Source organism: Anopheles arabiensis, chromosome 2 (assembly GCF_016920715.1).
Source record: "Anopheles arabiensis isolate DONGOLA chromosome 2, AaraD3, whole genome shotgun sequence".
Classification (NCBI taxonomy): domain Eukaryota; kingdom Metazoa; phylum Arthropoda; class Insecta; order Diptera; family Culicidae; genus Anopheles; species Anopheles arabiensis.
Window position 1 is genome coordinate 18,529,002 of NC_053517.1, and position 26,583 is coordinate 18,555,584.

Sequence of the window (26,583 nt, forward strand, 5' to 3'; positions counted from 1 at the left end):
TGATTACGCCTCCGAACTCCAAAGCCGGAAATAGTGTGCCTTGCCTTGCCCACAAGACACAAGCATAAATGTCACCCACACGGGCGCAGTGGGAGTTTAAGGCCGAGGCTCATCCTTCCTTGCGTGTGTGCGTAAGAGCACACACACACACACACATTGAGCAAGATTTACATCTTTTTGCGTAAAATGCGGAACACGTGCGTCCAATAACAATTGGTGAGCGACGGTTGCTTCCTTCACCACACCTTCCAACGGCAGGACTTCAGTTGGGGGTGGAGAAAGCACATGACGTAAGCCTATTGCTCTGTCCCACACGGCACCAACCACTTGGGGGAAGTAGGGGATGCTTCATCCCGTCCTCGGGTGCTTCTGGGCTAGCTAGTAAGGTCTTGCCTCGTAACCACTTTTTGGTCTACCTGCGCAGCTGGGAGGAAAACAGCTTTTGAATGGTTGATTTTATTGCAACCTGCCTGTCCTTAGCCATCGTTTTTTTTTGTGCGGGAATCACGACAATGGAATATCCGTTCGGTCGAGATGGAAAGTGGAGGGTGTTCCCGGGAATGTTTTGCTGTACCGATGTATTAAGGTCTGCTTTCAGTGTTGCCACTGCGCGCATTGAAAAACATATTTCAGCCCAATCGAATAATGTGGCTGAAAGTTTGTTTGCATTGTTGGTAGAAGCAAGAGAACAAAATGGTAGTATAATTGATTTGAGGTTCATATCTCTATTTAATTGTCGAAAATCATGGGTTTAATCCAATTCTGCTCCATTTCAACAAATGTGTAAGGTTGTGTTAAGTGTAAGGTTGTGCAAGTTGCTGCAATGGCTTGTTTTCTCTATCAAGCTATAAGTGAACTGATGTTTGCACTCTACATTTATTCGTTTTTATAATGATAAGGGAACGCTTTAAGGTGATCCTAACATGTTTGTTTTTGTTTTCAAACATTCAACCCCTTTCCCAAACTCGATCGAAATCGGGAACGATCGTAGCGTTTGTCAAAATCACACAAAATGCTGGTTTACTTGGATGTTTTTGGATATTTTGCCATATTATACGTATAACTAAGCAGGATCAAAGTGTATGAAGACCAGATGGTCTCGTCCCATACAAATTGACAACTAATTTCGGAATTAAAAAAAGCTCCTTTTGACAGAATGGGTGAAATGAATTTCCATAGGAACGGTTCGCTTTGTTCTTAGTAACACATACGTAGTACACATTGGTGTCCTCATCGACGGCATTATTTTAATTAGTACAGATTTGGTTTAGCTTACAATAAGAAATATTTTGAGTGCTTTTTAAAGTATTTCAGTGCAAATAACGAAGATTCTAAGATTGTTTGTGTATTAGGCAAGTCGTCAGAAAGCTTGTTTGGGGAAATGTTTTCACCCATGCTGTCAAAGAGTGACGTTCAACTTTTGCTATAAAAAACAGGCTATGAGACAACCTGATCTTCATACACTTTGATGCAGGATACTCATGAAATAAATTAAGTAACCGTTGTATCTAGGCAACGGCAACTATCGTTCTTCTTCGATCGAGTTTAGGAAAGTGGCTGATTGTTTCTGTTCTATTAGACAAGGCACCGATGATAGAGTACCGATCAAAGCGTGTTTTGTTTGTTCGATAGCAGATAGCAGAGCCCCGTCTAAGGAAAACCCATCAGAACCCTTGTCTGTACGAACACAACAAGAACTCCGTGTTCATTGATGAACGAAGACCAAGGAATATCATCGGATTGAGTTGTTTCAATTCATTCTTTGCTTCTATGCTTTGTGTAAAGAGCATTATTCATCAGTGTTCTTGGCATAGACATCACAAATGAACAGATATGCCCACACACTCCTGTGACAGATGTGTAGAATTATCCGTTCTACAAAGGCTGTCTCAGCTGACAAACGCTAGCTATACCTGGAATTAAGCTAGCAAACGTTACATTGCAACATTGTTTGCTCAAAGAGAAACCGCTTTTCCTCATAAATTACTAAACGACGATGTAAAGCTTGTCCAGGAATCTTCAATGCGCCGGTTACCGTTTGATGTTGGAAAAACCGTCCCCACAATACAAGCGCTACTAAGTACGCACTTACAATGCTACCAAAAATGCGTCACAACGTTACGTTATTTCATCTTCAAATAACAACCATAATTTCGAGAATGTGTACTACCTTATGCTTTAATGTTGTGTTTGATTTTTTAAAGGGGTTTTTCAATGAAATGATGTAACGTCTCAAGCGTTCCTCTGTGTGTAACGCAGCTCTACCGTTGCCGTCCACTACAAACATTACAGCCGTGTTTTTGACCACCCCTTGAAACACTTTCTCTCCACAAGCGCGGGTACAATAACATTCCTGTAAAACAGTTTGTCGATTAAAAAACTCAGCTCACACTGGAGGACGGACAGCGTGAGGAAGCATGCCTGCGGCCCGCCGCCTGCGCTCAAAGCGTACACGTGTTCGTGTAGTATCATAATTTAAGCGTACTTTTCTTTTATTGCTTCTGCAAAACTCAGCAAAATGGCAAACCCGCGGTTTGGGGGAGGGAATCGACCATGGGAGGATACACACCGATTCCACCCTTTCCTTTAACGCAGGAGCCCTGTTCCGCAACTTGCAGGGGAAAAAGCCAGGTGAGGCCAATAACAGTAATAATAACAATAAAAATTATGAACATGTAAATGGTTCGTCCCTCGCCAGAGGTTCAGCACGATGACACATTCCGAACGCTTTGCGAGAGATGGCTTCGTATCCCGGGTTATTTCATACATAAAAGCTGCCCCTTCCCCCTCCCCCCCTCCTCGCCCGTTTAGAAACATTTTTCCTTCATTATTTTTTGTTTCTCGTGCGCTCTCCCCGCACACAACACGCACCCCCCCGGTACACCCTGGCGTGGCGTTGCCGAGGCACAAAAACATATTCATTTCCGTTAACATCGGCATCGACAACGGTGGCCCAGAAAGGGGGCGAGGGGTGGGGGAGGGGGACTGATGAGATGAGTTTGTGTTCTTGTTTTCCAACAATTTTGCCCTTTTTTCCTCTCTTTCCTGATCGTCAAAAAAAAAAAAACAAACAAACTCACTTGCCTGAATGTGATGGGCAATTTGTGGAATTGAAAATGTTACCACCAAACACACGAGGGAGGGAAGGGTTCAACGAGCCGAAGGAGCCAACTTTTTGTTTCCCACCCTCCCCGAGTTGGAGTGTAAGTAGCAGCAAGAGGGAGATGCAAAGGGCGAGGGATCTGGTTGGAAGAGATTTTTAATTTTTTCCTCCATCCCGACCACGGTCACGGATCGGTGAACATTTCAACACCGCACATCACGGTCGGGTTTGGGTGGGGAGGGGCTGGGGTGTGAGGAAGGAATCGCGCGCCAGTCGTCAAAAAGTGTTTATTTTGCAGTATTCTCGTTTTATGCTGCTTATGGCCGGGGTTAGGGAGGGGCAAGCAAGGGCATTATTGTACGGTGATAAGGGGAAGCTGGCAGCCGGGAACTTACGGGGAACGGCCAAATGCCTGCACCAAAACGTTGGATGACTTTTAATTAAGTTTATCGAAACATTTTTCTTCACCCTTCGCTTCTACAGGGCGGTGTGGGGGAAGTGCTCACTGGCTGTGGGGTATGTGGCAGACAAAATCGTTCTTCAATTGCCATTTCAAGAGGATGTCTTGTGGATTGTGCCCTGCATGCCCCCTCCATTTTGGCCATTTGTTGGGGCGCAGTGTGTATGTGGCACACACACACACACACACACGCACGGGCTTACTGTTCAGGTGGTGTGTTAATGGACTAATTTGCATACTTTTAAAATGCTCCACGTGGCGGGACAGGACTACCATACCCACGTAGCCATTTCCTTCCAGCCGGAAGCACAGTTCCAGTGCCTACTCATTGCAATCACTTTGCCACTGGTGACGGACAGTTCGGTGTGCTCGGGAGGGAGAGAAGGCTGAGAGCAACTTGACTTGAGCGCAGTCAACGCAGCAAGCCGAGCGTTTCCCGTTCAAACGAACGTCACGCATTTATGCTGTAACTGTCACGCACGCGTGTGTGTTTGTGTGTGTTAGTATGAACTTTTTGCCTTCGCCCTTTGCCACAATCCATCCCATTCGCACGTCAGCAGTCAGCTCGTTTGCATATGATGGCAGCTTTGCAGGCGTAATTATGAAGCCTTACTTTTACGACACACACACACATGCGGGGTCGTGTGTTGGCGTGTGCGCTTCAGTGTTTACATTTATTGACCATAAAGAAAGTTCCACTCGATTAGCGCTTTGCGTTGGCAATTGCGTGGTTAATAAACAATTTGATGACGTTGCACGCTGTTAAAGCAATCGTCGGTGGCGTGGCGCACAGATACGCGCACAAAAACGACCTGCGTATTAAGCGATACTGGGAGTGGTGAACGGTAATGTGTGCCGCATGAATATGAATGTTTATGATTTTAAATGAAAAAAAACACACACACACACAACAGTGAGTGGGTGGAGAATTGGTGGGAGAGTAATTCATATATTTATTATTTGGTGATTGTGGAAGCGCAATGCATTGGGAGGATTGCATTTTTCTATCTTCTATACGGGATTGAATGCTGCTTTATGTATATTGAGCAGTTTATGGAAGGGGGCGAAAAATGGTTTAAAATGAAAGAAGAAAAAAATCCCCATTATACTTACCATGTAGCTGGGCCAGCGATTGCAGTGTGTTGGTATTGCAGTTTAAAAATCCTGTAACGAGAGGAAAGGAGCGAACAAAAAAGCGCATTTTAGATCAACGTCATTAAAACGAAACCTCAAAACCTCCTGACGATGGCGTCTGCAAAGCAAAGATTATTTTATAGAATTTCACAATCTGATCCCTGCCATTCTCATCCCGCTCCTCGTTCCTAACGCTCCTCCCGCGGGGGGATGGGTTTTTACCACGCGGGAGGAAACCCTTTTCGGGTTTCGAACCCTACTTAAGATTCCCTTTAATGGTGAAAACAGGTTGAATGAAACATGAAAATGTAATTATAAACATCCACACGGCAAGAAAATCGGCCACGAGCCGTTGGACACACAATGGGTTTGCGAGGGAAAGGCAGACAACAGCAAAAAAATGGAAAAGCAGCAGACATTAAAAAAGGGAAACAACTTCTGTTGCGTTTTTTTTTATTAACACCCAACAGGGACCAGGCCACCAAATTTCCCCTGCCATTCGCGGTTGATCGAAGTGCAAAAGACTGTCAAAAATGTTCATCTTTCAAGCGACGGTCGTCTTACAATTTCATCACAAAATAAAACAGTTTTGAAAGGGAGAAAGATTTTGTTGTAAATCCTTCTGCTTTATCGTGCTACGGTTCGGGATATGATTGGTAGGGGGATAGGGGTAAGGTTTGCTTATCGGGCATAACTGTTCGGTAAGGGAGCAACGGTAGGCAGTAACGACAAACAAAAAAATCATAATCATAACCAAAACAGCAACGAGGACGAAAAAAGAAAAAGCGAACAGTGGAAACTCGCGAACTTCGACATTGCTTCGTCATGCTCATTTACAAAAAAAGGCATTAAATCGCGCAACGGGTTTAAAAACAGTTCAACCCTGTCCAGGGATGGGTCCATCGGCAGCTTTCTGCTTAAAGGCATGTGGTAGAAGGTAAGGTAGAAGCCGGTATGGTTTCTTTATTTTTTGCTACCACTCTGCTCCCATCCATAAAAGCGCCTTTGGTGTTAAATCTCACTTTTCTTACGCACCAGGTCAGGGCGCAGGAGCAAAGCAAAAACACGCAAACCAAAGTGTGACGCTTCGATACTATGCCCTTGCGGTGGTCTTTTGTGTGCACTTTCGGGACAGGCCTATATTTTTTTGTTGTTCGTGTATTTGCTCTATTCCCCTGCTCAAGCGGGATGAGAGCGAAACCAATGGTGGCGGATTGAGGCGTTCGCTATTGACCATTAATCCCCCCTCTGATGCCCCATGGATTGCTTTTACGATAAGAAATCCCGCGAGCTTTTGCTTGTTTGCTGTTCGCGATGGTTTGATATTTTAATGTGGTTGCTCTTGAGGCGTAAGAATGTTCGCTTTTTTATGTGTGTGTTTTAATTTCGAAAAGCGTTAGGCTTTCGGAAGCGCTGTCCCTGCTGGTGGCGGGGTATGATAAGTGGCGAAAACCGAGAGCAGGAAATTGTTTTTTCCTGTTTTGCCGGCTGCGTTTCTGTTTTACGAGCGGTTCGATACAGTTGCAGATTGTCTCGCTTTTTTTGCATACGAAGTTCGATTATGGTTGGCTTTTTAAGCAGTGATTTGGGTATAGATTTGATCATTTTGAGGGTTGAGCTCAGAAGTTTGAAAAATTAATGTCAATTAAAACAAATGCTATTCCCTCTCGGAGCTCTTTTTTTTCTATTTATAAATCTGCTATATGATTTTCTGGAGCAATTTATGTCAGACTAAATCAGTTAACACGAATGCTACGAATGAACAATGGTAGAACAAAAGCAACTTCTATTACCAATCGATTATCGCATCGCACCAAAGAAAACAAAACATACATCCAAAACCGTTCAGCAAAACGTCTCTAGATATAAACGCTTCGGTTACGCTTGTACAGAACCCGAATGAGAAATCACAGCTTCAATAGACAACAATCACTGATTGGCATCAAAGAAAAAGAACAAGCGCCAATAGGCGCTATTTGAACAATCCGGCCGTCCGACGATCGCTCCTTTTTCGTATCTGTTTCATGTCTTTTCCCGTACGATGACGCTGCCCTGGCAGTTGACTAAAATCATCGCGCCTTTTGTCAATTGATTGATAGCTGTGCGGACCGGAACTTTGCCACCGGAACTTTTCACAGCACAACAAAAACACGCCGGTACCGATTATTGTGCCATTTTCCGTCCTCCTATTGGGAGTAAGCAGCAGACTCGCAGCATAGCGAAGACGAAAGGAAGAAAATGGCAAAGCTAAAGCAAACTGATTGATACTCGAGCATTGCTAATTACGTGAGCGAATCTCGCTTGCCCATCTCATCTCCAATGGTGACATTGGCCGCTTGCGTGTGTGTGTGTGCTAGAGATTATTTTGAAAAATGTATTCCCTCCATTGAGCATGTCCGATCGTCCGAGCTCGCTTCTCTAACCGAAGGCTGGAAAACCCAGAAGCAAACCCACCCAATCCATTGCACACAAAAGAATGCCGATGCGAGGCTGTCTCTATGTCTCCCTCACCGGTCCCGATGGGCGAGCGTGGAAGAGGAGCCCACTGGGACGCACCACACCGGGGAAACAAAGCAAACAAAACAAACGAAAATCAATGCAACACAAATCAGCACGAAGAGCTGTAGGGGAGGAAAAAAAGAAACAAACGGTCCCCGGGCCATCTGGTAGCAAGACATCCGGTGGAAGCGACCATCCGGTGGCAGTGGTTCGGGTGCGTCAGGTTGGGGGAGCGAAAGTGCTGGAAAAGATAAAAAGAAACCCCTCCCCGCGTCACCCTGGACAGTTGAATCTTCCGTGGTGCTGTGGGAGGAGGCACACTCAAGAAAGCGGCTCCCATTTACCATCGGTTAAGGCCGCTGGAGGAAGTTACTTTAATCGAGGAAACAACTGTACCGCCAGTGGGCAAAACTGGGGCGAACATCCGAGCTAATGTTCGTGCTAAATCCCTGAGCAGTAATTAATGTGCCCTGCGAGAAAGCACTGCTATCTTTCTCTCTCTTGTTTCTCGCCGTGTTCGATCTGTTATCAGGTACCGAGCAGCCGGAATGTGAAACACTGGCCCCCTCAAGGAAAAACGGAAAAAAGAAGGAGCAACGGGTTGAGAAAATTAATATCATCCGCTTCTCACGTGGCGCGCTATCGAGACCCCCCAAAGGACAGTTTAGCCAATGCGCGGGCCAGCAAGAAGGGGGAGGGATGGTCAGGGTGGGGCATGCAACTTGAAACTTTTAAAAACTGAGCAGTCCCAAGATTCTGAGCAGTGTTTGTTCGTGCAATGTTCTTTTCTTCTCTTTTCTTTCGTTGTTTCAATTTCTAATCGAAAACTTTTCGATTGAGATGCAACCCGGGCGCAAAACGGGTTTCCCCTTCCATCTTTCCTTCTCCATTGGGGAGGTTTCCTTGAGGAGGGAGGAGTGGATAGAACGCAGACACCGTAGAACAAAGCTATCGAAGTTTGTATTCTAATCGTTCAACTATTGTTTTGCACTGCTTTTCTTTTTCTTTTTGCAATGTGCTGATGTGCTCGGCAGTGTTCCGGCTTCCCTCATGGTGAAAGACATTCCACCAGCGGGGCCAAACGGTTCAATTGGGGAAAATATTTGCTCACAATTGCCATTCCTAGCTCATTCCTACACTTGGCGAGGAGGAAGGGTCCTTGCCGTTTCACTCAACACAGCATTAAGCACGGTACACGTACATTAGCATGACGATAGCGCATCCGAGATGCTGAAATGACGAGCAAAAAAAAAGAAAAAGAAGAAGAAAAAGGAAGAACCAATGTGCCCGGGTTGCAAAAGAGGTGACAATTTTCTTCGGAGGTTATCTCCGGTGACTCGTTGCGGGTAATTGCATACTTCCTGGCGCACGATAAGTATCGTTTCAGTTGTCCGCCGTCCTCCGTTGTCACTGACAGGTGACAGCTGCAAAACTCTTATCTCGCTTTGTGCTGCCTGTGCTTTGGTGCACCCTCTGCTTCATCATCCCTCCTCCATTCCAGACCATTCATCCTGGGTGGATGAGGAACTCCAGAGTGTGTGTGTTGCTTTCGCTCGTCTGCTGTTGGAAGTGTGCTTCTTGATTTTGCCTTTTTTTGCTCTCCCTATTTCCCTACATCTTTCTCATTTCTTCTGCATAGGACGGTACAGTGGAAAACTTAATTTTGTTCTTTTGCTAGTTTGCGAGCGAAATTTAAAGCCTGTTTTATTTTTACGAGCTATTTCTTCCTCTGCCGACTTTACCGACCGCCTTTTACGGCCTTCTGTGCCAGGTTGGGTGTTAAATTTATGTTATCCTTTCACATTAACTTTATTATGGTAACTTTCGCCATAGCTAATGGTGTTCGGGAATTTTTTGTAAAGAAAAAATCTACTAGAAACTCTTCAACAATACTACTAAACAGTGTTAAAGTTATCTAACAGAAACGAAGTGGGAAATATTCCAAAGCAAAAAGTGGCATACAAGTGGTAGGAAGCTAAGCCGTGATAATCCCCCTCCATCTCCAGCATAGAGACGCACTGTCGATCTGTCTAACGATTTATTATTTTCATGCTTGATTCGTCATTGCTACAAGGGGTCTCCCACTTCTTCGTTGATGCGAAACGGGTTGCCAAGTGTCCGCCGCTGTCCGAAAATCATCGAACGTCAAAAGCTGTGGGTCAAAAGGAGGGAGAAATAAAAGGACCGCACCTCAACCGGAAGTCGTTAACTTGTCATACCGTTGACGGAGGATGCCCAGGTCTCCGGTCCCCGGTCCGTGTTTCGGGTTAAACGAAACGTCATGGAGAGAGAAAGCGAACGAGAGCGAGAGCGTCAAGTGAAGAGTAATGGAATTCATTAATTTCTGCTTACGTGAGTATTCAATTTTTAGCAACTCGCAGCGTTTTGGTCCTGGTCGTCTCACACCTCAAAAGCGGACAAAGACAAAAAAAAACCGGAACAACGGGATGAAGCGGACAAGAGGTCAGAGAGTCCATCGTTCCGAGAAATCTGGAACAAAATCTTTGCTGTCGTTCTTTCAGTTGGGGAGGGGTTTTTTTTGCTGTTGTTGCCATGAAGAAATCAGAAGGAGCATGAGTAAGGATGTCTTACTTTTTCCTCACTTCGCTCAATCTTTTCTCATTGTGTGCTGCCGGCGCAAGAGTCACAAGCGAGTGCGAGGTGCCGGTGAATGCTTTCCCTCCATCCATTGAAGCAGGTAGCACCGATGTGATTAATTACACTCAAGACCTCACGGCTTGGGCCCGGCAGGAAACGGAACGGTTTTTGGAGTGAGGGAGCACCTGAAGGGGGGGCCTCCGGATCTGCCACAACCTGGCAGGAGCTGGCGGGGTAGAGTCGGGGGTGCACAAAACCCCAAAATCGCAATACCCAATGATGGTGGTGATGGGGTAGCCTTTGTTGCAGCCACCGCACCGAATTTCTATTGTGTAACTCCATTTCCAGCGTGGAGGGGGCGGAGGACAAACAGGTGCAAAAGGTGTGCGACGGGTGTCGCTTCCGGTTGTGCTCCGGAAGGTTGGAGGATAGGCAAAGGGCACCCGTTGACGTCAGCATTGGCCTTCGGAATTGGCTTAGATGAAGGTGAGCGAACAGCCAGTAGGAATACGAATACGGCGTTCATTTGTTTCATCGTTACTACCATTGAGCGGACAGAATAACAACAGCCTCAAAAAAAAGAGGTCGGAAGTTTGCCCCTCATCTCTTCCCACCGCCACGCACCCACAGTGTACGCTCAATCAGAGAAAAAGAGCGCAAATAAACAACCATTTTGGAGAAGTGAGCGCCATGCTGCCACACAAGGGGTGGTGGTGTGTAAAGCTGGAGGGAGGAAAATGAAAAATGGCCCACCACCAAGTGCTGCCCCGAAAGTGCTGTGGCAAACCGCGGCAAACGCTTTGTGTGCTCACTGCTGACTGCTTTCGCGCTTGACAGCCGGTTGGGGCTAGTTGTCACGTTGACGCATTGTTAATGGACGCAGTGCAATTAGTAGTGCAGTGGCCGAACGAGAAGGTACAGTGCGGGGAGCACAATTATTTGATACTTCTGGCTGACCGGAAGGGAAGAAAGTGTCATGGAGTTTAATTGGTTGAAAGTTTAAAATGAGCATTAATTTTTGCAACTTTTGTGTTAAGGACGCATGCACCCATTGAACGTCTGCAGTGAGTGTGACGGGGTAATTGACGCTTTTTGGAAACAGTTTCGAATCATTTGTTTACATTTTTTGCGATAAATATTTAAGCTTTCAGTGGTTTTTTGCCTTTTTGAATAATTTGTGAAATCTTCTTTCTTTAAAGACAACTACTGCGTGTGATAGCATTTAATTCAACCTCAACTATCAACAATTGATGACTCGCTAGAGGACAGAACTACGGAGTACTAGTAGGATAAAGCTAATGGTTTATTTATTTATTTATTTGTTTAAATATTACTGCCTGGCCGTAAAACTAATTGTATATTGTAGAAAATTCGTTTCGTAGAATCCTTACATTTCAAAAAGCTCAACTCCCTGTGCCACAATGTTCCACTTTATATCCTTTATGACAGGCATGCTGTTGTGAATAGTTATTTCTTCATGAAATTTAACAAAAAAAAGCGTGACAACTATCTCACATAAAGTGTGGTCGGCGTATTCCGTACTCCAAAATATGTTCTACCAATTAAAAACCACGATATGAATATACAATTAAGCCACTTGCCAGTGCTGCCCCACTCGCGCTTACTTCATTTCGATGCATTTTAAGCTGATCGCAGATCGCACCCCCTACAACGCCCAGGCCCCAGGTACCAATTGCACCGTACCAACGCCGTACGAGAGCGGCACTGTGTGTTGGAGCGTTTCATCTCCGCCCGAAAGTTTGCGCATAAATAATTAATGTGCGTATCTGCGGCCGTATCTCTATGCAATGTTTAATTTATGAGTTTAATTAAATTTTTAATCGGCACAGCGGTGACAAAGCGCTCATCTAGCTCATAATAGAGCCGCTACCGGTGAGTGGAGTGGCTTGGCGGCTGGTTTAGCCGCTAGTCCTCTAGTCCGTACGGCGCCTTTTTCCGTACTCATACCATACTCTAATAGGTAGCGTACGACCGAACAAACGTGTGGAGTGTGCGATGGCACTACTTACAATGCTGTTTTCCAGTGTGCCGCTCTCTCACACACACACACACATATAAACACGTGTGTGGTGCTACTCCCTTGGAGCAGTAAATAACGACAAAGAATTTAAATTTCAAATTCTGTTGAGAATAACTTTTAGCCATTTTTTCTGCGTTGTCGCTTCTCCAGCCCTTATTTCCCGCTGGAATGGTGAGGCTCGTTGCCGTGTGCGTGGAAATTGATGTCGCGTTCCCCTACTAATTAGCGCGAGGGAAGTGTGCGGGTAAAAGATCTCGCCCCAATCCCAGGGCGCCATTTAAAGGGTGTCGGTGCGTGCTGAAGGATAATCGCACGTGCGTTACCGTAAGTGGTGCGTTGCTATAGTGCGGACACGTCTCTGTGCGTGTGTTTGTTGCAGTGTGCGTAAGCGCTCACGTGTGGACGGTTTATTGACGGTCGCTTGATTCATAAGATGAATGTTCTCAGCCTGCTAAGGATGGTTCTTGTAGAGGAGAGGTTTGCGTTTGTATGTTTTTTTCTTCTTCTTAAAGTGAAGCAGTATAATTGATGCACTTCTTTACCCAAATGAAAGCGTGCAGCAATTGGTCATGGTTGGTTTGCAATTGGTTTACAGGAACGGGAGAGAAATAAGTGATTTTTAAAAGGATAAGAACTATTTTCATTTTAGGCAAACGTGATTTGTTCATAGAAAGGCTTTAATGCATTTTAAGGGACAAAGTCGAGTCGGAGGACCGATTAGAAGCCTAAAGAGGACCTAAGCAGCGCATTTTGTGACAACCATACGTATCTACCGGGCCGTGGCTATAAAGTGTTTACAAAACTACATTCCTAATTGAGTGTATTCAACCGTGGAGCCCCATATTTCAATTTTGCACTTAATGTCCACATCAAGACTCTCGCCGCCTGGCCGTTTTCTCCCGCTTCGCTATCGAGATGTTTAAGATTCATCTCCGTGCCCGGTTGAGCTAGTTTCCCAAACCAATTCAAACACTGAATGAATGCATGAATGCTTAATATACATTCAGTGCTGCAATGCTCGCAAATCCCGACTCATTTCCCGTGTGGCCGTCGGATCGTCAAAACCTGTCGGCTAATCGGTTCGGACGGTTATTGGAGTTGAAAATTCATAGCATTAATTGAAAAGCATCCAACATGCTGCTGCTATTATGTTAATTGATTTATCCATATTTGATAAAGCTCCTATCCGAAACCTCCTTCCCCGGGTGACGGGTGACATCGGGTCGCCTTTGCCATCCCGGGTGATTGAGGATGGAGGGTTTGGTGAAATAAATTGTCCGCCCATAGTATCCAGGACCCGGAGTGTAGATAGTGGAGGTGGCCTGATGGTTGTGTTGATGAGACTACCAGTCAAAACACGCATTCCAATGTTTCTGGGACCCACCGCAGCGAGTAGAGTTCGAGGAAATTGGGGTTTGTTCGTTCGGCATCGAGCGCTTGGTGGAAGTGGAACATAACCTTGTGCAACTTTGTGTGTTTTGAAAATTTCACCTCAAAATGTGCGTTAAAATTTCGGTTGTGCTTGCCCCATTTGCCCCGAAATAGCTCAACCCGGTTCGGTTCGGTTTGTCTCCTCTGGATCGTTAAGTTTGTGGCACGATTTTGTCACAGCGGAACTTATCGTGCGTTGAAAATGTTCCGTTTCAATTCGGGTATTCAGCATTTAGACAGTAAAATCAGTTCCTCCATTTGCTCCACAGTCAACGAAATGGGGCGTTTTTTTTTCCTTTGTTCGATGCTCCGTAATTTAATTTACGCAACCGAGCGTTTGTTGGGCGGAATCGATTAGGAAAATTCGTTTGAACCAAACCCGTGCCCCTTAATTTGCAACAAACCCACCACACAATGAAAGTAAACGAAAAATGTTTGTCTGCTTCCCAATTTTCGTTCTCTTCCCATTTTACGGTGACACAAACACCGACACCACAGTCACCACAATCAGATTTTAATTCACGAACGAAGGAACAAACGCGTTTTGCCCAACACTGTGACCAGAATAATCTTTTTCGAGCGTGAAAAAGTTTCGCAGCGTAAACGTAAACCCCTCTAGCACTGACTGGAGCCGATGAAACGATCAAAAGAAGTACGCAGGAGAAGGCGAAACGGGGTCGGTCGGCACGATATGATTTAATTTATTCCTGAACCTGAAGCTCGTCACTAATGAAGTCGAAGCTGGTGTCATCTCGCCACCGTGGGCCACCCCGGGATGGAAGATTATGGAAATGCGGCAAATGTACTCAAAACCCGTTTTGGTCGCCGTTTTGCGCGATGAAAAAGTGTAAAAGAGGTAAAGCAGCCCGCTTTAAAGTGTGGCTAGATAATTTGTAAATGCCACGTTTGCTGCGGGGATTTGGCACGCGGATACGGCTATAAAACACGCGTAAGTCCCGTATTTTACGATAAAACTGTGCAACGAAATCCCAAACGAACGGAATTCTCTTCCGCTAGGTGCAATATATTGCTGTGAAGGTAAATTCCTACCACGCACTAAATCCACCCACTTCAATTACAATACCACGCCCGCACCATAATTGAGCCATTTTAAATGGCATTTCGGGAGGAGGGGGGGGGGGGCACGCGTAACATCATCATCATGGGGCGCGAATCTTGATTGGAAAGTAACGCACTGCACTGAATTCAAATTAGTGCTCGGCGTTGGTGGAGCCACAATTCACCCAATCCGTCGCTAATTGTAGTCTCAAAAATGTGCCATAAACATCCTGAAAAGAACACACACACACACACAAAACAAATTGAGGAAAATTTTCCCAACCCCCCGCGGCACGCAACTAGCGTAGGGAGAGAGAGAGAGAGAGAGAGCAAAACTTAAAGTGAAATAAAGGCAAAAAATGCGCGTGAGCGAAAAAACTGGAACCACAAGCATAAAACGTAACCTACTACATGGGTGGTGTGTGGGAGAAACCTCCGGTACCTCTAGGAAGCGTGGCAGCATTAAAAATAATAAAAAAAACAGCACCACAGCCATATCAGTATGCAAAGGAAAACAAACGTTAGTCAATGATGATTGCCCATAAAATGGTGTAACAGCGATAGTTAATTACAATTTACAGGCCCGCCGGCCGATCCTATCGCGAACCGACCCCAATAAACTAATGATCAGGTCGACTGCCCCTGCTTCTCCCCTTCCAACCCCACACAATGGTAAAAGCGCGCGCGTGTGTGTGTTTATAATGTTTTTTTTTGTGCTCCTTTATTTCGTGTTTACTTTTAGCTTTCCCACTGTCTTCACTGATTGGGGCTGCTCTCAAGCCGCCTTAGCCCCTCCCCCCTTTCACTCCATTTGTTCCCTCAGGTGTATACTAATAGTCCACTGGGACTTCTGCCCTGGACTTCCGGGGGCACCACGAGCGGCACCCGATAAGCGCAGACCGGCCCTTCGGCCCTGTAACTCTTCGCAGTAATGGCGGACGACATAAATCAACCCGAGCCACCGCACACCGGTGTGTCCTGTACCGACCCGGACCGGGATCCGTGGTGTTGGACAAAACTTATTCGTTGTCAGTTTAATCCGCTTCCGCTTTTGCATCCCTCCCAGCAGCACGCCCCTCGCTCGACGCGCTCGCTCGCGGCCATTTAGCAACGGGAATAATTGAACAATAATTACCTCTAGGCTCGGGTGGGGTGAAAAAAAAAACAAAAATAATGTACGACAACGGTGGAGCGCTGGGGACATTCCGGGTGGGGATGGGTTTTGTTCGTGATTTTATCACACCCGGTTCCGGTTCCGACTGATTCCGGCTCGACCGGCACAACAACAAATTCTCGACCGGTGCTGGGCCGCTTTATCGCTACCGAAATATATGTGGCAGCAGATAATGAGTAACTGGGGGAGGTAGGGGGGGGTAAGAGGGCAAATAAAAAAGAAAACACGGCGAACAAATCTTCGTGCAAGATTAAGCAACATTCCGCGAGAACCGGTACGCCCGCTCCTAAATCCACTCGTTGCCAACGGATCAACGCTCAAACGATAAAGCCGGGCCGTAGTGGAGTGGTTCTCGCGGGCAGGAAAATGTGCGGAAAATCAACATAATGTTTTCCGCAACAGCCCCACCAAACATGCCTGGACACGCAACACTTACGCACACACACATTTCACGAACGTTGCCTCACAGTTTGGCACAACGAATAAATTATTATTAATTAATTCCTAATTATTTATTTGCAAAACAGTGCTAACTGTTCGCAGTTACACGCTCAACTAATTATCGACGGTGCTGTTTGCTCGGCTGTGTGTTTGTGTGTCTCTTTATGTGTGTGTGTGTGTGTGTGTGTGTGTGTGTGTGTGTGTGTGTGTGTGTGTGTGTGTGTGTGTGTGTGTGTGTGTGTTGGGTGTTAAGGGAACTCCTGTCACACCATGCACCGGGGCTGCATTTTCGACAGCAGTGTGGTAAAGCTCACTCGCCCGAAAAGGATCGATCACGTATGAATATTAATTAACACGGTTCGCGCTTATTCGCATGGCAGAAGGAACGAAACAAAAAACTACTTTCAATGTTCCACCGTGACCGTGGTTGGTAAATGGGGCGTCTCTGGACCCGACTCACTACCCCCACCACCACCACCACCACTTTTGTGCAGTGTTTTAATGTGCCATAACTTGCATCATTTTGGCACTGTTTCAATCGTGTTAATGAAGCCAAACTGTCGGATTTTTGGAATGGAGTTTGCTGTGTTTCGAAATGTGTACCATGCTCTGGGGTTTATAGGGAAAGGCAATGCCATTACCGTGGCGCATGAGAGAATAAGCTTTATCTTCATGCCCTTTGATGTGACATTTACCGATGTGAAAGTTTTAGTGAAATGCTCTCCCTTATCCATGATGGTTGATGATAACTTGCGATGCGGAAAATGGGTTTTTTTTTGAGGAAATTAATATCAATATATAGCGTACTGTAAGCATAATATCAAACGCACAGGATCTACACTTTGATGTGCATAAAGCATTGCATTTCTTGATGCCAACTGTTCATTGATACCATCTGCACTATGCGGCAATCGTTACAGATCGCACCTCAACACTGAATGAATGTATCCATTTTGTCTATAAATACGTTGTACAATAATTGTGTAATTGCTCTACTGTACTGTAATTAATGTATTACTGTGTCATTTATCCCAAGGTCCATTAAAGAGATCAGGTGGTAGAATCTAGAATCAAAGTGTATGTAGACCAGGTGGCCAGCTGCTTGTTATTATAACCAATTTTGAACGTCACTTTTTCACAGGACGGGTGATCACTTTTGCTTAAACAGGCTTTCTGGTAACTTGACGAATACACAAGATTTCATTCAGAAGCAAAAGCGATAAAAATCAGCTTTCTGCTTACATAACATAATACGCTACATCAATGAACTGTTTTTTCAGCTTCATACTGGAAGGTTGCCGGACGACTGGATGTTGAAACTCTGTCTTAAATATTTACTTCCTAGTCTTTGTGCCTCGAACTCCTAGCAGTTTTTAGAATGGATTTTTACTCTTATTATTTTGGTTATTGCTCCAAAAATCGCTTAACTGGTCAAACTACAGTGGAGCGCCATTTATCCGGGCTACTCGGGGCTTGACTTTGCCCAGATATGCGAATAACACGGATAATAAGTCATATGATATATTTTATCATCAATTCCTAATTAAGTTTTGGAAAATTTTCTTATTTTTTGATAAAAATAACCCAGTTTTTATTAACTTCATGTTTTTCCAATAAGAATATTTGAAATTTGCCATTAATTATAGTGTTTTTTTGTTACGGCAATGTGCTCTTGTAACCGCTTTTTCAAATATCTTCCTCATAACGCAATGTCACCTTTGTATTGAACTGTCAATTCTCAACAGCACGGATAAACGGAAAGCCGGATAAAAGGTACCCGGATAAACGGCGCTCCACTGTACTGAATGAAATTGTGGAAACTCACTCAAATATTTATAAAATCTCAACAAAATAATTTTAAAGATACATTTAAAAGCATAAAATAGGAGGGTTTAAATAATGCTTTGCGCGCTAAACATTTGTATACCACTTGAACAGAAATTACAAAAAAAAAACAACTTTAATTTGTTTTTTTTTTTACTTCGCTACAAACTGTACAATCTGCAAATGAGTCGTTGTATTTTTCTCCCCCATCCGTACCAAACGTTTCCGGCACTGTTTGACCACCATCCCGCGCCACACGCACCGCGCATCCCGAGATGAGCAGCAACGATGGTAAATAATGACTGTGTTCCGATTCTGACCCTTATTCATGTTTCGCACGTTCGCTTCATTCATTCGTGCTGGGCCGTGCGTCTTTGTCACCCATTGTGTCGTGATTGAGGGGACAGTGGGGTGGTGGTAGGAAAGTCCATCCATAGCTCTTCTGGGGGGTGGATTTCTAGCAGTGGCAAGTGGCGAACCATGTCGGTAAGTGATTTTTCCGACCCCTATCCCCTCCCCCCAGAGCCCCTTCCGGTCAACCGAATGGGCGTACGTACCGTGGGGCTGTAAAGTCATTGAGGTGGAAGTTCTGTTTCGTAATCAAATTGAGTGCCTACGATTACGATAACGATCAACAGTGTAGTTCACACACACGCCACGCCCGCAGGTCGTACCGGAAGAGGAACTGCTGACACCCTGGAGGACACTGAAGTGAAGCTGATGGGCTGGAAGGGGAGAAGGCATTGGGTCATTTGTGTTATCGCTATCGCGTGACCGAATCCTATCTTTGGTTGGTGCGTGCGTGGAAACATCTCCCCATCCCCACCTTACCACCCCGTATGCACAAAGCAAACATCAAACTTTCGCGGTTTAATCGCACGTGGAGAGTGTGCGTGTGCGTGTGTGGTTTTGCATGCACGCTCGGGGAAAGAGGTGCGTGATTGGGACGCCCGGAAACCAAAGCGGAAAACTGTTTGAGGAAAACACATTTTCACACCTACGATCACAGCACTGGAGGGATTGACTGGATTGATGCGAGTGGACGACGTGATGTGAAAAGGATGGAGAGAGAGAGAGAAAGGGAGAGAGAAAAAAAAATCATGACCCTAACACTTCAACAAACGCTTGCACATGATTCAATGATGCGTTAATTACATTTAATATGAACTGTCAATACAGTGGAGGTGGCAGTTGTAAAAAATGGCATTACAAAACAATCATGCAGTTTGTTCGTCCCCTTCCTTTGTTCATTTACAGACACACACAAATGCAGAGCGCTGACTTTACTCTAACAATACCACATGTGTGTGCGTGCGTGTGTGTAAATAAAACAAACAGGACTGCAATGCCGTAATTACAGCATGCCATGATTAACAAGGTGACAGTAGAAGAATGAGACAAAAAAAAAACAGCAACGCACCATTGACCTTTTTAATGAGCACTTTGATTGTGTCTGTTGAACACACACTCACACACACGAACACACACGCATCTACACAAGCTTAATAGAATCCATTCAACTCCGTCCCGGGGATTGGGTTCCAGAATGCCAGCGTCATTCAATGCCCGCACCACCCATCTCGATCAATCCTTTACCCATTACGGTCGGTGGCGTTGGTTCATCAATCTTCGGCAAGGGGGGTTCGTCTCTTTTCTCAAATCGACTCTGCTCTAATCCCGGCGCCGGTGTGTAGGTATGGCCTGCACACCACCTCACTGAGCACCCCCCCGGTTTTTCCCTCGTTATGCCACTGATCGATTAGTTGAGGTTGATTTTAATTGTGTTTGCAAAAGTCACTTTTCCACGCTTTTCCGCCAACTCATCGTGCCACATCGTGCGGGGTGCACAGTGAAGCAGTAAGTAAGTTCGCCTCACTTCCGTTCTCCGACGTGCTTTGGTGGGGCTGGGGGGAAGTGCGAGAAGAAAATGCCCAAAGGCTGCGAGCTGTATGTGTGTTTGTGTGTGTGGGTGAGTTCTCAACTGTGCTCAACCGGTTGAGGTAGAACTTGAAAATCATCCCACGAGCGCTTGTGCAGGTCGAGCACAGGGAATGTTGGCCCAGGTGCACACCGTTAAGACGTAAGCAAACACATTCACGCTTACACGGTTACCCTTGTGGGTGTGTGTGTGTGTGTGTGTGTGTGTGTAGGTGGGAAAGGCTTAATCCATCAGATTAAATTACTCCCCATTTCGCTGAAGTTGGGTCGGTTCGGCAGAGGCTTGGTGGGCTTGTGTGTAGTGAAAGCGCCAGCAAAGCGAGATACAATCCTTTCTATGCTACAGCGGCTGACACGGGATTTTCCTCCACCACTTGCTCAAAGCTCTTGGGGTAGAAATTCTCACATGCGCTTTCACACTTCTCACACCACCATCACCATTCACTGCCAATGGTGTGGACTCTAAACCCCTCCCTCTCCCAAACCTGGCGTCACACTTTAGCTGAATCACAAGACATAACCGCCGGAGAGAGTAAGCATGACTCGGTAGGAAAATGGATCGAAATGGCAAAATGAAGGCCAAAGACCCTCATATAACCACACACATACGCACACGCACACAGCCAATGGGAACATGGATATGTGCAGGCGCAAAGTTTCGGAGTATGAGTGGTGGGGTATGCCAGTCTGATTAGCAGATTATGACAAACTCGTATTCGTTAGTTTAACAAGTATTCATTTGCGAATGCCAATCAAACTATAAATGCATTAAATCATCGGGATCGTAGTAGGATTCAATGCTGATAAACTTATGAGTTGGTGGTTATGTGTTATTGCATTTTATGCTAAAAGGTATGCCATAAAACTTTAACCTGTTCGACAAGAAATGTCTAAACGTTAATGCTCAACTATGAACAACAACTCAACGAACTGTAGTAATTACTCTTCTTTTTATTTGGTATTGTTATTATAATTGTTTGAGTCTAATGATAATGATTGAGAGAAACTCAATGATTTGTGTTGAATAATTATAAATATTAAGATATATACAGAAACTGATCCGTAAACAATGTTTAAAGTGACACTGAGCTTTAACTTAGCCATTGAAAACTAGTGATGTGTGCTGTCCGGAGCGCACCCACGACTCCGATCCGACTCCAACTATTATTAGTTCGATTTCGAACTCCCGCAAAATGGAAAGCACTAGTTTCGTCCAGAGTCGGCTGGAGCCTCCTGGGGCCTCCCGGAGTCATCCAGAGCCGTCCGGAGTCGTTCGGAGTCGTTCGGAGTCGTAGTCTTCCGGAGTCGTTCGGAGTTGTTTGGAGTCATTCGGAGTAGGAATCGTCCGGAGTCGTTTGGAGTCGTTTGTAGTCGTCCGGAGTCGACCGGAGGGACTTTGTATATAGGCTTTTGTTTCAAAGGCCGACTCCGGACGACTCCGAACGACTCCAGACGACTCCGAATGACTCCAGCCGACTACGACTGCAAACGACTCCGTACGACTCCGGACGACTCCGACTCCGAACGACTCCAAACGACTCCGAACGTCTCCGGACGACTACGATTCCGAACGACTCCGGATAATGCAGGTCGGACCTACCTTTCGAATTTATCGGAGTCGGATCGGCGTTGACTCCGATTTTTTGTTAACTTTGGTACATGGGTACATCACTATTGAAAACAGATCTCTTAACTTGAATCTGAATACGATCTGTATAAAATCCTATTCTCTCCAATTCGTCATATCCTATACAAATATATTTGATCAAACGTTTACGGAGAAACACCGCATAAAATGCATTGCTCCGTTGGCAGTTGAACACATCCTAGCCCATAAACAGTCGAATCAAAAGCTGATGAACGAGTGCACACATATGAAGAGTAAGGTAAAGCCTATCGTGACCCATTTTGCAGCTCAAAACCATATATGCACACACATACAATACTCTAAAGCGCCACACAAACACCACGGAAACTGGCCCACCAAATGTGTGTGTGTGTGTGTGTGTGTGTGTGTGTGTGTGTGTGTGTGTGTGTGTGTGTGTGTGTGTGTGTGTGTGTGTGTGTGCGTTGTTAAGATCAATCATCATTAAAATTTGATATTGCTCGACTGGTGGCTGCGGAGGGGTAGGTTGGCCAAGGCTGATGATGACGAACAACAAACCAACCAGCCAGCTCCCTCGTCCCTCGTTTGGTCGTCAACGTGATGAAATGTCCTACGATGATTGTTTCAGAAACACTACTCAACGTACACAATCGCACACATACATATGTACACCAACACAAGGATTGCTTTTTAGTAAAGGGAAGACGATGCGGAAGAAACTCTCGCGCAAGACCGCAAAGGAGTACAACCTCTCGCTGGGATTTTCCTATGCAAGCAGCCAGCTCGCACGCACCCACGAAAGCGTTCGTTCCCTTCTTCGTTCGTTTATTTATAACCTTAATGCGTGAATTATGTCCTTTCGGAGGCATATGCTGGCGAAGCCGCTAATGTTCCCGGGAGAGCAGTGCGACCGAGAGCGAGGCGAACAAGCAGGCCAATGAAAATACGTTCTGATCGGCTGCGCCATCCACAGTGTGTGTGTGTGTGTATGTGCGCAGTGTGCGTGTTACCAGCGGCGGTGGATAATCCTGGTGCGCCCACCTTATGGTAGAGAATGCAGATTTAAAAGGCCTACACTGCTGCTGGATGAAAGGGGAAGAAAGGACGAAAGAGATTGAGAGCGAGAGAAAGAGAGAGAGAGAGAGGGAGAGAGAGAGAGGGAGAGAGAGAGAGAGAAAGAGATGATAATGGTGCAAGCGCATGATTATGCTTTGGTACGGAGCCTACTTCGTCGCCAGTTTATGGTGCGGAAGAATGATGACGATTTTAGAAGCGTTCCGATGGCAACCATTACCGAAGATTCGCTCGAGCATATTCGCCACACGCCACGCACACCGGGCGAAACCACAATTGACTTGTTTCCTTGCAGACTGGCGGCAGAAAGGAATCTAATGGATCCTGGTGTAAGCCATAAACCCGCACATACACACACATTCACACATTCACCCGCAGATAGACCACAAACCATGCCATTAAAGCTTTGTGGAAAGGATATTGTTTTGCTTTGTTTTTTTTTGTTGTTCCATATTCCCTGCTTTACCTTGGTGCTTTTTTCTGCCGGGGGAATCGTTCGGTGCACCACATCATCCGTCCCCTGGTGTGTTTTGAGAGAAGGGGGCCAATCTAGCAGCAGGTCGTTGTATTGCCGAGTTAGTGGTTCGAGCGAGCGATCATTTATCATCTCGTGGCATAAAACATCATGTGTGCGCGTGAAGACACAACCAACGCAACACACACAGACATACCATTCAGTCAGAGTCATCAAACTGTTGTTAAACAGCAGCGGTGTAGAAAGGCTTACACACCCGTAGAGGCACTTTTGCACATGAAAGCTTCCGGTTGGCAAATTTATGTTTGTGGGTGGGTAAAAGTAAAACAGAAATTACTAACCAGCCTAAACCGTGAGCTGTTTTTGTTTCTGGCAGCTTGCGAGTGGATTGCTATGCTGCATCTACCTTGGCAACCAAAGGCGATGTTGCATGCTGCGAAGAGGCATGGATAGAACGCAGGCGCTCTCGTAAACCCATTTAACGCAGCGTTTAACGTCGTTACAAACTTATCAAACACGTGCTGCAAAATGAATCTCAAAATGCACTTGAGTGATTGACGGATATTGAACGTGTGTGTTTCGGTATATCATTTCATCATTCCAATGTTCAATCCAAAAGTAACTCCAAAAGGAGTCTCATCGAACAAAAACCCTGCGACACAGATCAAAGGTGTCTCGTGTCATCATGCCATTTCAAATCCGCCTGTTATGTGCTGCAATATTTATAACTCTAGCAGTCTTTTTTTTTCATTTATTGAGCGTACAAAGGGCACTAGAATGGAAGATAAAACTTTTCAATCAACCGTGAAGAGATATTCGCTTTTTTGCGCACCGCTCTCGCACACGTCTCGCATTTGCTGCAGTGGGCAACACAGGGCCGTTGAACGGAGGAGGTAGCAAGCAGCGCAACTGGAGAGTAATGTGCACTCGGTGCGGATGCAGTTTTACTACCATTCATCACCTCGGTTGAGGTTCAAAAAGCTCGGTTGCTCGGTTCGGCGACACGTACCGGATTGTTCATAAAACTGTTGGCAGTGCTTATGAGCCGCATTTATGACCGAACGTTCGCGTGATGGAACGCGGTACCGCGGCGTTTGCTCCTGCACGTTCACGGGGTGGGGATCTAAAAATCGGGTTTATAATTTCGCACGAATGCAATCACAGTTATCACCTTGTCTTTAATGGAAAGTTGAGTCTGCTGCCGCAAGCAAACTGCACCCACAAACGCACCTTTAAAGCTCTATTTTTGCTGTCGAAAAGTTAGCTCAATCCGCATCCAACTGGTAGGAATGGATTTATGCGACTTGACTATGCGTTTTGAAATTGATTACCGAATGAGCCGAAACATGAAAGGCAGAAACTCTCCCATAGGAAGCCCATAACTCTCCCGACCAAAACAGGGCCAGCGATTCAATGCGGAGAAGGAAATGAAATTAAGTTCAACAGAAGTGTATGACGAGCACGTGGTTCGTATAATATTTACAGCAGAAATAGAAGAAGAAGCTGGGCAAAAAATGCCAACAATATCTTCTGCTAACTTATTCATGCTTGCGTCGCGCACACTGAGCACCACACACACACACACACATTTCGTATGTACAAAAGGGAACGATCCGGAATTCCTCAAGTTGCTCCTACATTGTGGACGCTTTGATTTGTTATCAAAAGAAAAGAGAGACAGAGGGAGAGAGAGAAAAAACGAACCCAAATCCTCAGGAACCGGATGGGGCAGCAAGTGGGCAAAAGCTTCTGTTGCATGGTGTTAGCACGGACGGGAAGGTGGGAACCGATCACCGGCACGCCGCATACCCTTCCCAAAACCACCAACCAACCTCAACCGGCCCAAAACCGGACCCGTAAAGCGGACGAACCTTAATATCCTAGCAGCCGGCACACGCGTTCTCATAAATCTGAGTTTTTGAATATTTATAATAACTTTGTGTCCTCCCCCCTCTTTGTGTGTCAGTGTGTGTGTGTGTATGTGTGTGTATGTGTATTTGGTTTTGGGTCCGGTTTTGCTCCAAAGTTCCAACTCACCCGAGCAGGAGTCCCCAAATGCCAGGCCAACAACATCGCCGGCCCTTCCGTTTTTCCCCCAACACTTCCCCCACGAGGCTCGTTCGTGACGTAGTAAGTTTGGCACGATTACTGACCATCCCCGAGGCCCCGTTCCGTTCCTTTCCATACGTACAACTTCCGCCTACTTCTCATGGGGGATTTCATTTCTTTTGCTTAAAATTGTGTATGTGTGTGTTTTCTCTCTCTCTCTCTCTCTCTCTCACTCTCACACTCTCTCTCCTGTTCCTGCTGCTACGCTTTCCCTCTGCGACGCGGTAAGTTTTCCGTCATCATTATCATCATCAATAGTGGACGCCGCCGCGCGGCTGATGAAGCAACGGACGGGCAATGCCGAACCTACTGGAATGTTGATCGGAATTTTGATGAAGATGCTTCAGCCTCAGGATGGACGCTTCGATGGCGTCCGGAGAGTATTGCCCGTGTGGCTGTGTGGGTGGATGTGGGCAGAGGTTTTACTTTTCCCCGATGCACACAGCGTAGTTTGTTTTTTTTTTTTGCTTCTGTTTTATACATTTTTGGGAACATTTCCTTATCTTTCTGTCTTTCTCTCTCTTTCCTTTGAGAATGTTTGCAACATAAGGTATCGTAGCGTTTTGTTTGCTTACGAGAAAGAAACAAAACGAGGCACCCGAAGTAAGCAAAAACGCACACACACATACATACTCTAGGGACAGCAGGCCAAACAGCGATGGCAGCAGGCCATGATCTTAAGAACTGGAATGTTTCGCAGCAGGGGCAGGATGCATGCTGGGGCGGTGGGAGTGGCGAGAGGGCTGTGTGGATAAAATATTGATTGTATAAGCACGTAGCGCTGAAATCCTGAGCGGCATGACAAGTTGTAAATAGGCGAGCCGTGGAAACTCGATCTGCGTATAATCGATGGTGCTTTTGGAGGGAGAGGGATTTTCTGTCGGGGAAAAGTGGGCGTTTTGGTATTACTATCGCAATCGTACGCCTACGTTTGCTGTTCGCACGTTTTCGGTTTATTCTGGAGCTAGGTGGACAGTGATGATGACAGTGCCCGTTTGCTGAAGGACTTTATGAAATGTGTAAAAATTGTAAAGAAGTTAGAAAAGGAAGAAGAAAACATGAAGAGAGTGCATCGGAGTTGAAGTAATGTTATCTCTAGTTACTTCAAGCTCTCTTTTAGCTTTGCTTTTGTACGATAGCATATAACTTGGCGAGAGGGTCCATTTTTTCTATGTTACAAATCCACAAAACCATTTCAAATATTGATTTGATTCAATGGATCTTCCTCCACTTGTACCCGTACAGAGTTTACAGACACCAGTTCAACCCATTTGAACGTAACAATGCGATGATTTAAACTTGCTGATGAGCAAAATTGATGATGAACGATTCAATATTAGGGACATGAGCATAACTATACTATTTCCCTCGCAGTGATGTTCCTTGTGATAAGCTATTGGTACATCTAATATGATTTATTTAATGATGCTTATCAAACCAAACTTTTAAGTAGAGTATAATAACATGTATGTAGAAATAATTTTGCCAATAAGTACAAAACGTTAATACCATCGAAGGTATACAAATTATAACACCAAAATAGCATACCTTCAGGCGTTTTTGACGAAATCAAATATGTTTCACTAATTTCTACAATTGACCGTTTAAAGATGCTAA

The 26,583-nt window shown here is 45.4% G+C and overlaps 1 protein-coding gene across 5 annotated transcripts in view; it reads right to left on the reverse strand.

The window, feature by feature from the left end:
- The window catches only part of LOC120895440 (translational regulator orb2), a 244,249-nt gene that overhangs the window by 118,820 nt on the left and 98,846 nt on the right, over positions 1-26,583 (reverse strand). For all 5 annotated transcript variants that reach the window (XM_040298806.1, XM_040298802.1, XM_040298803.1 and 2 more), the window contains one exon: positions 4,677-4,727. In XM_040298806.1, the coding sequence (XP_040154740.1) occupies positions 4,677-4,727 (51 nt within the window). The remainder of the gene's footprint in view (positions 1-4,676; positions 4,728-26,583) is intronic.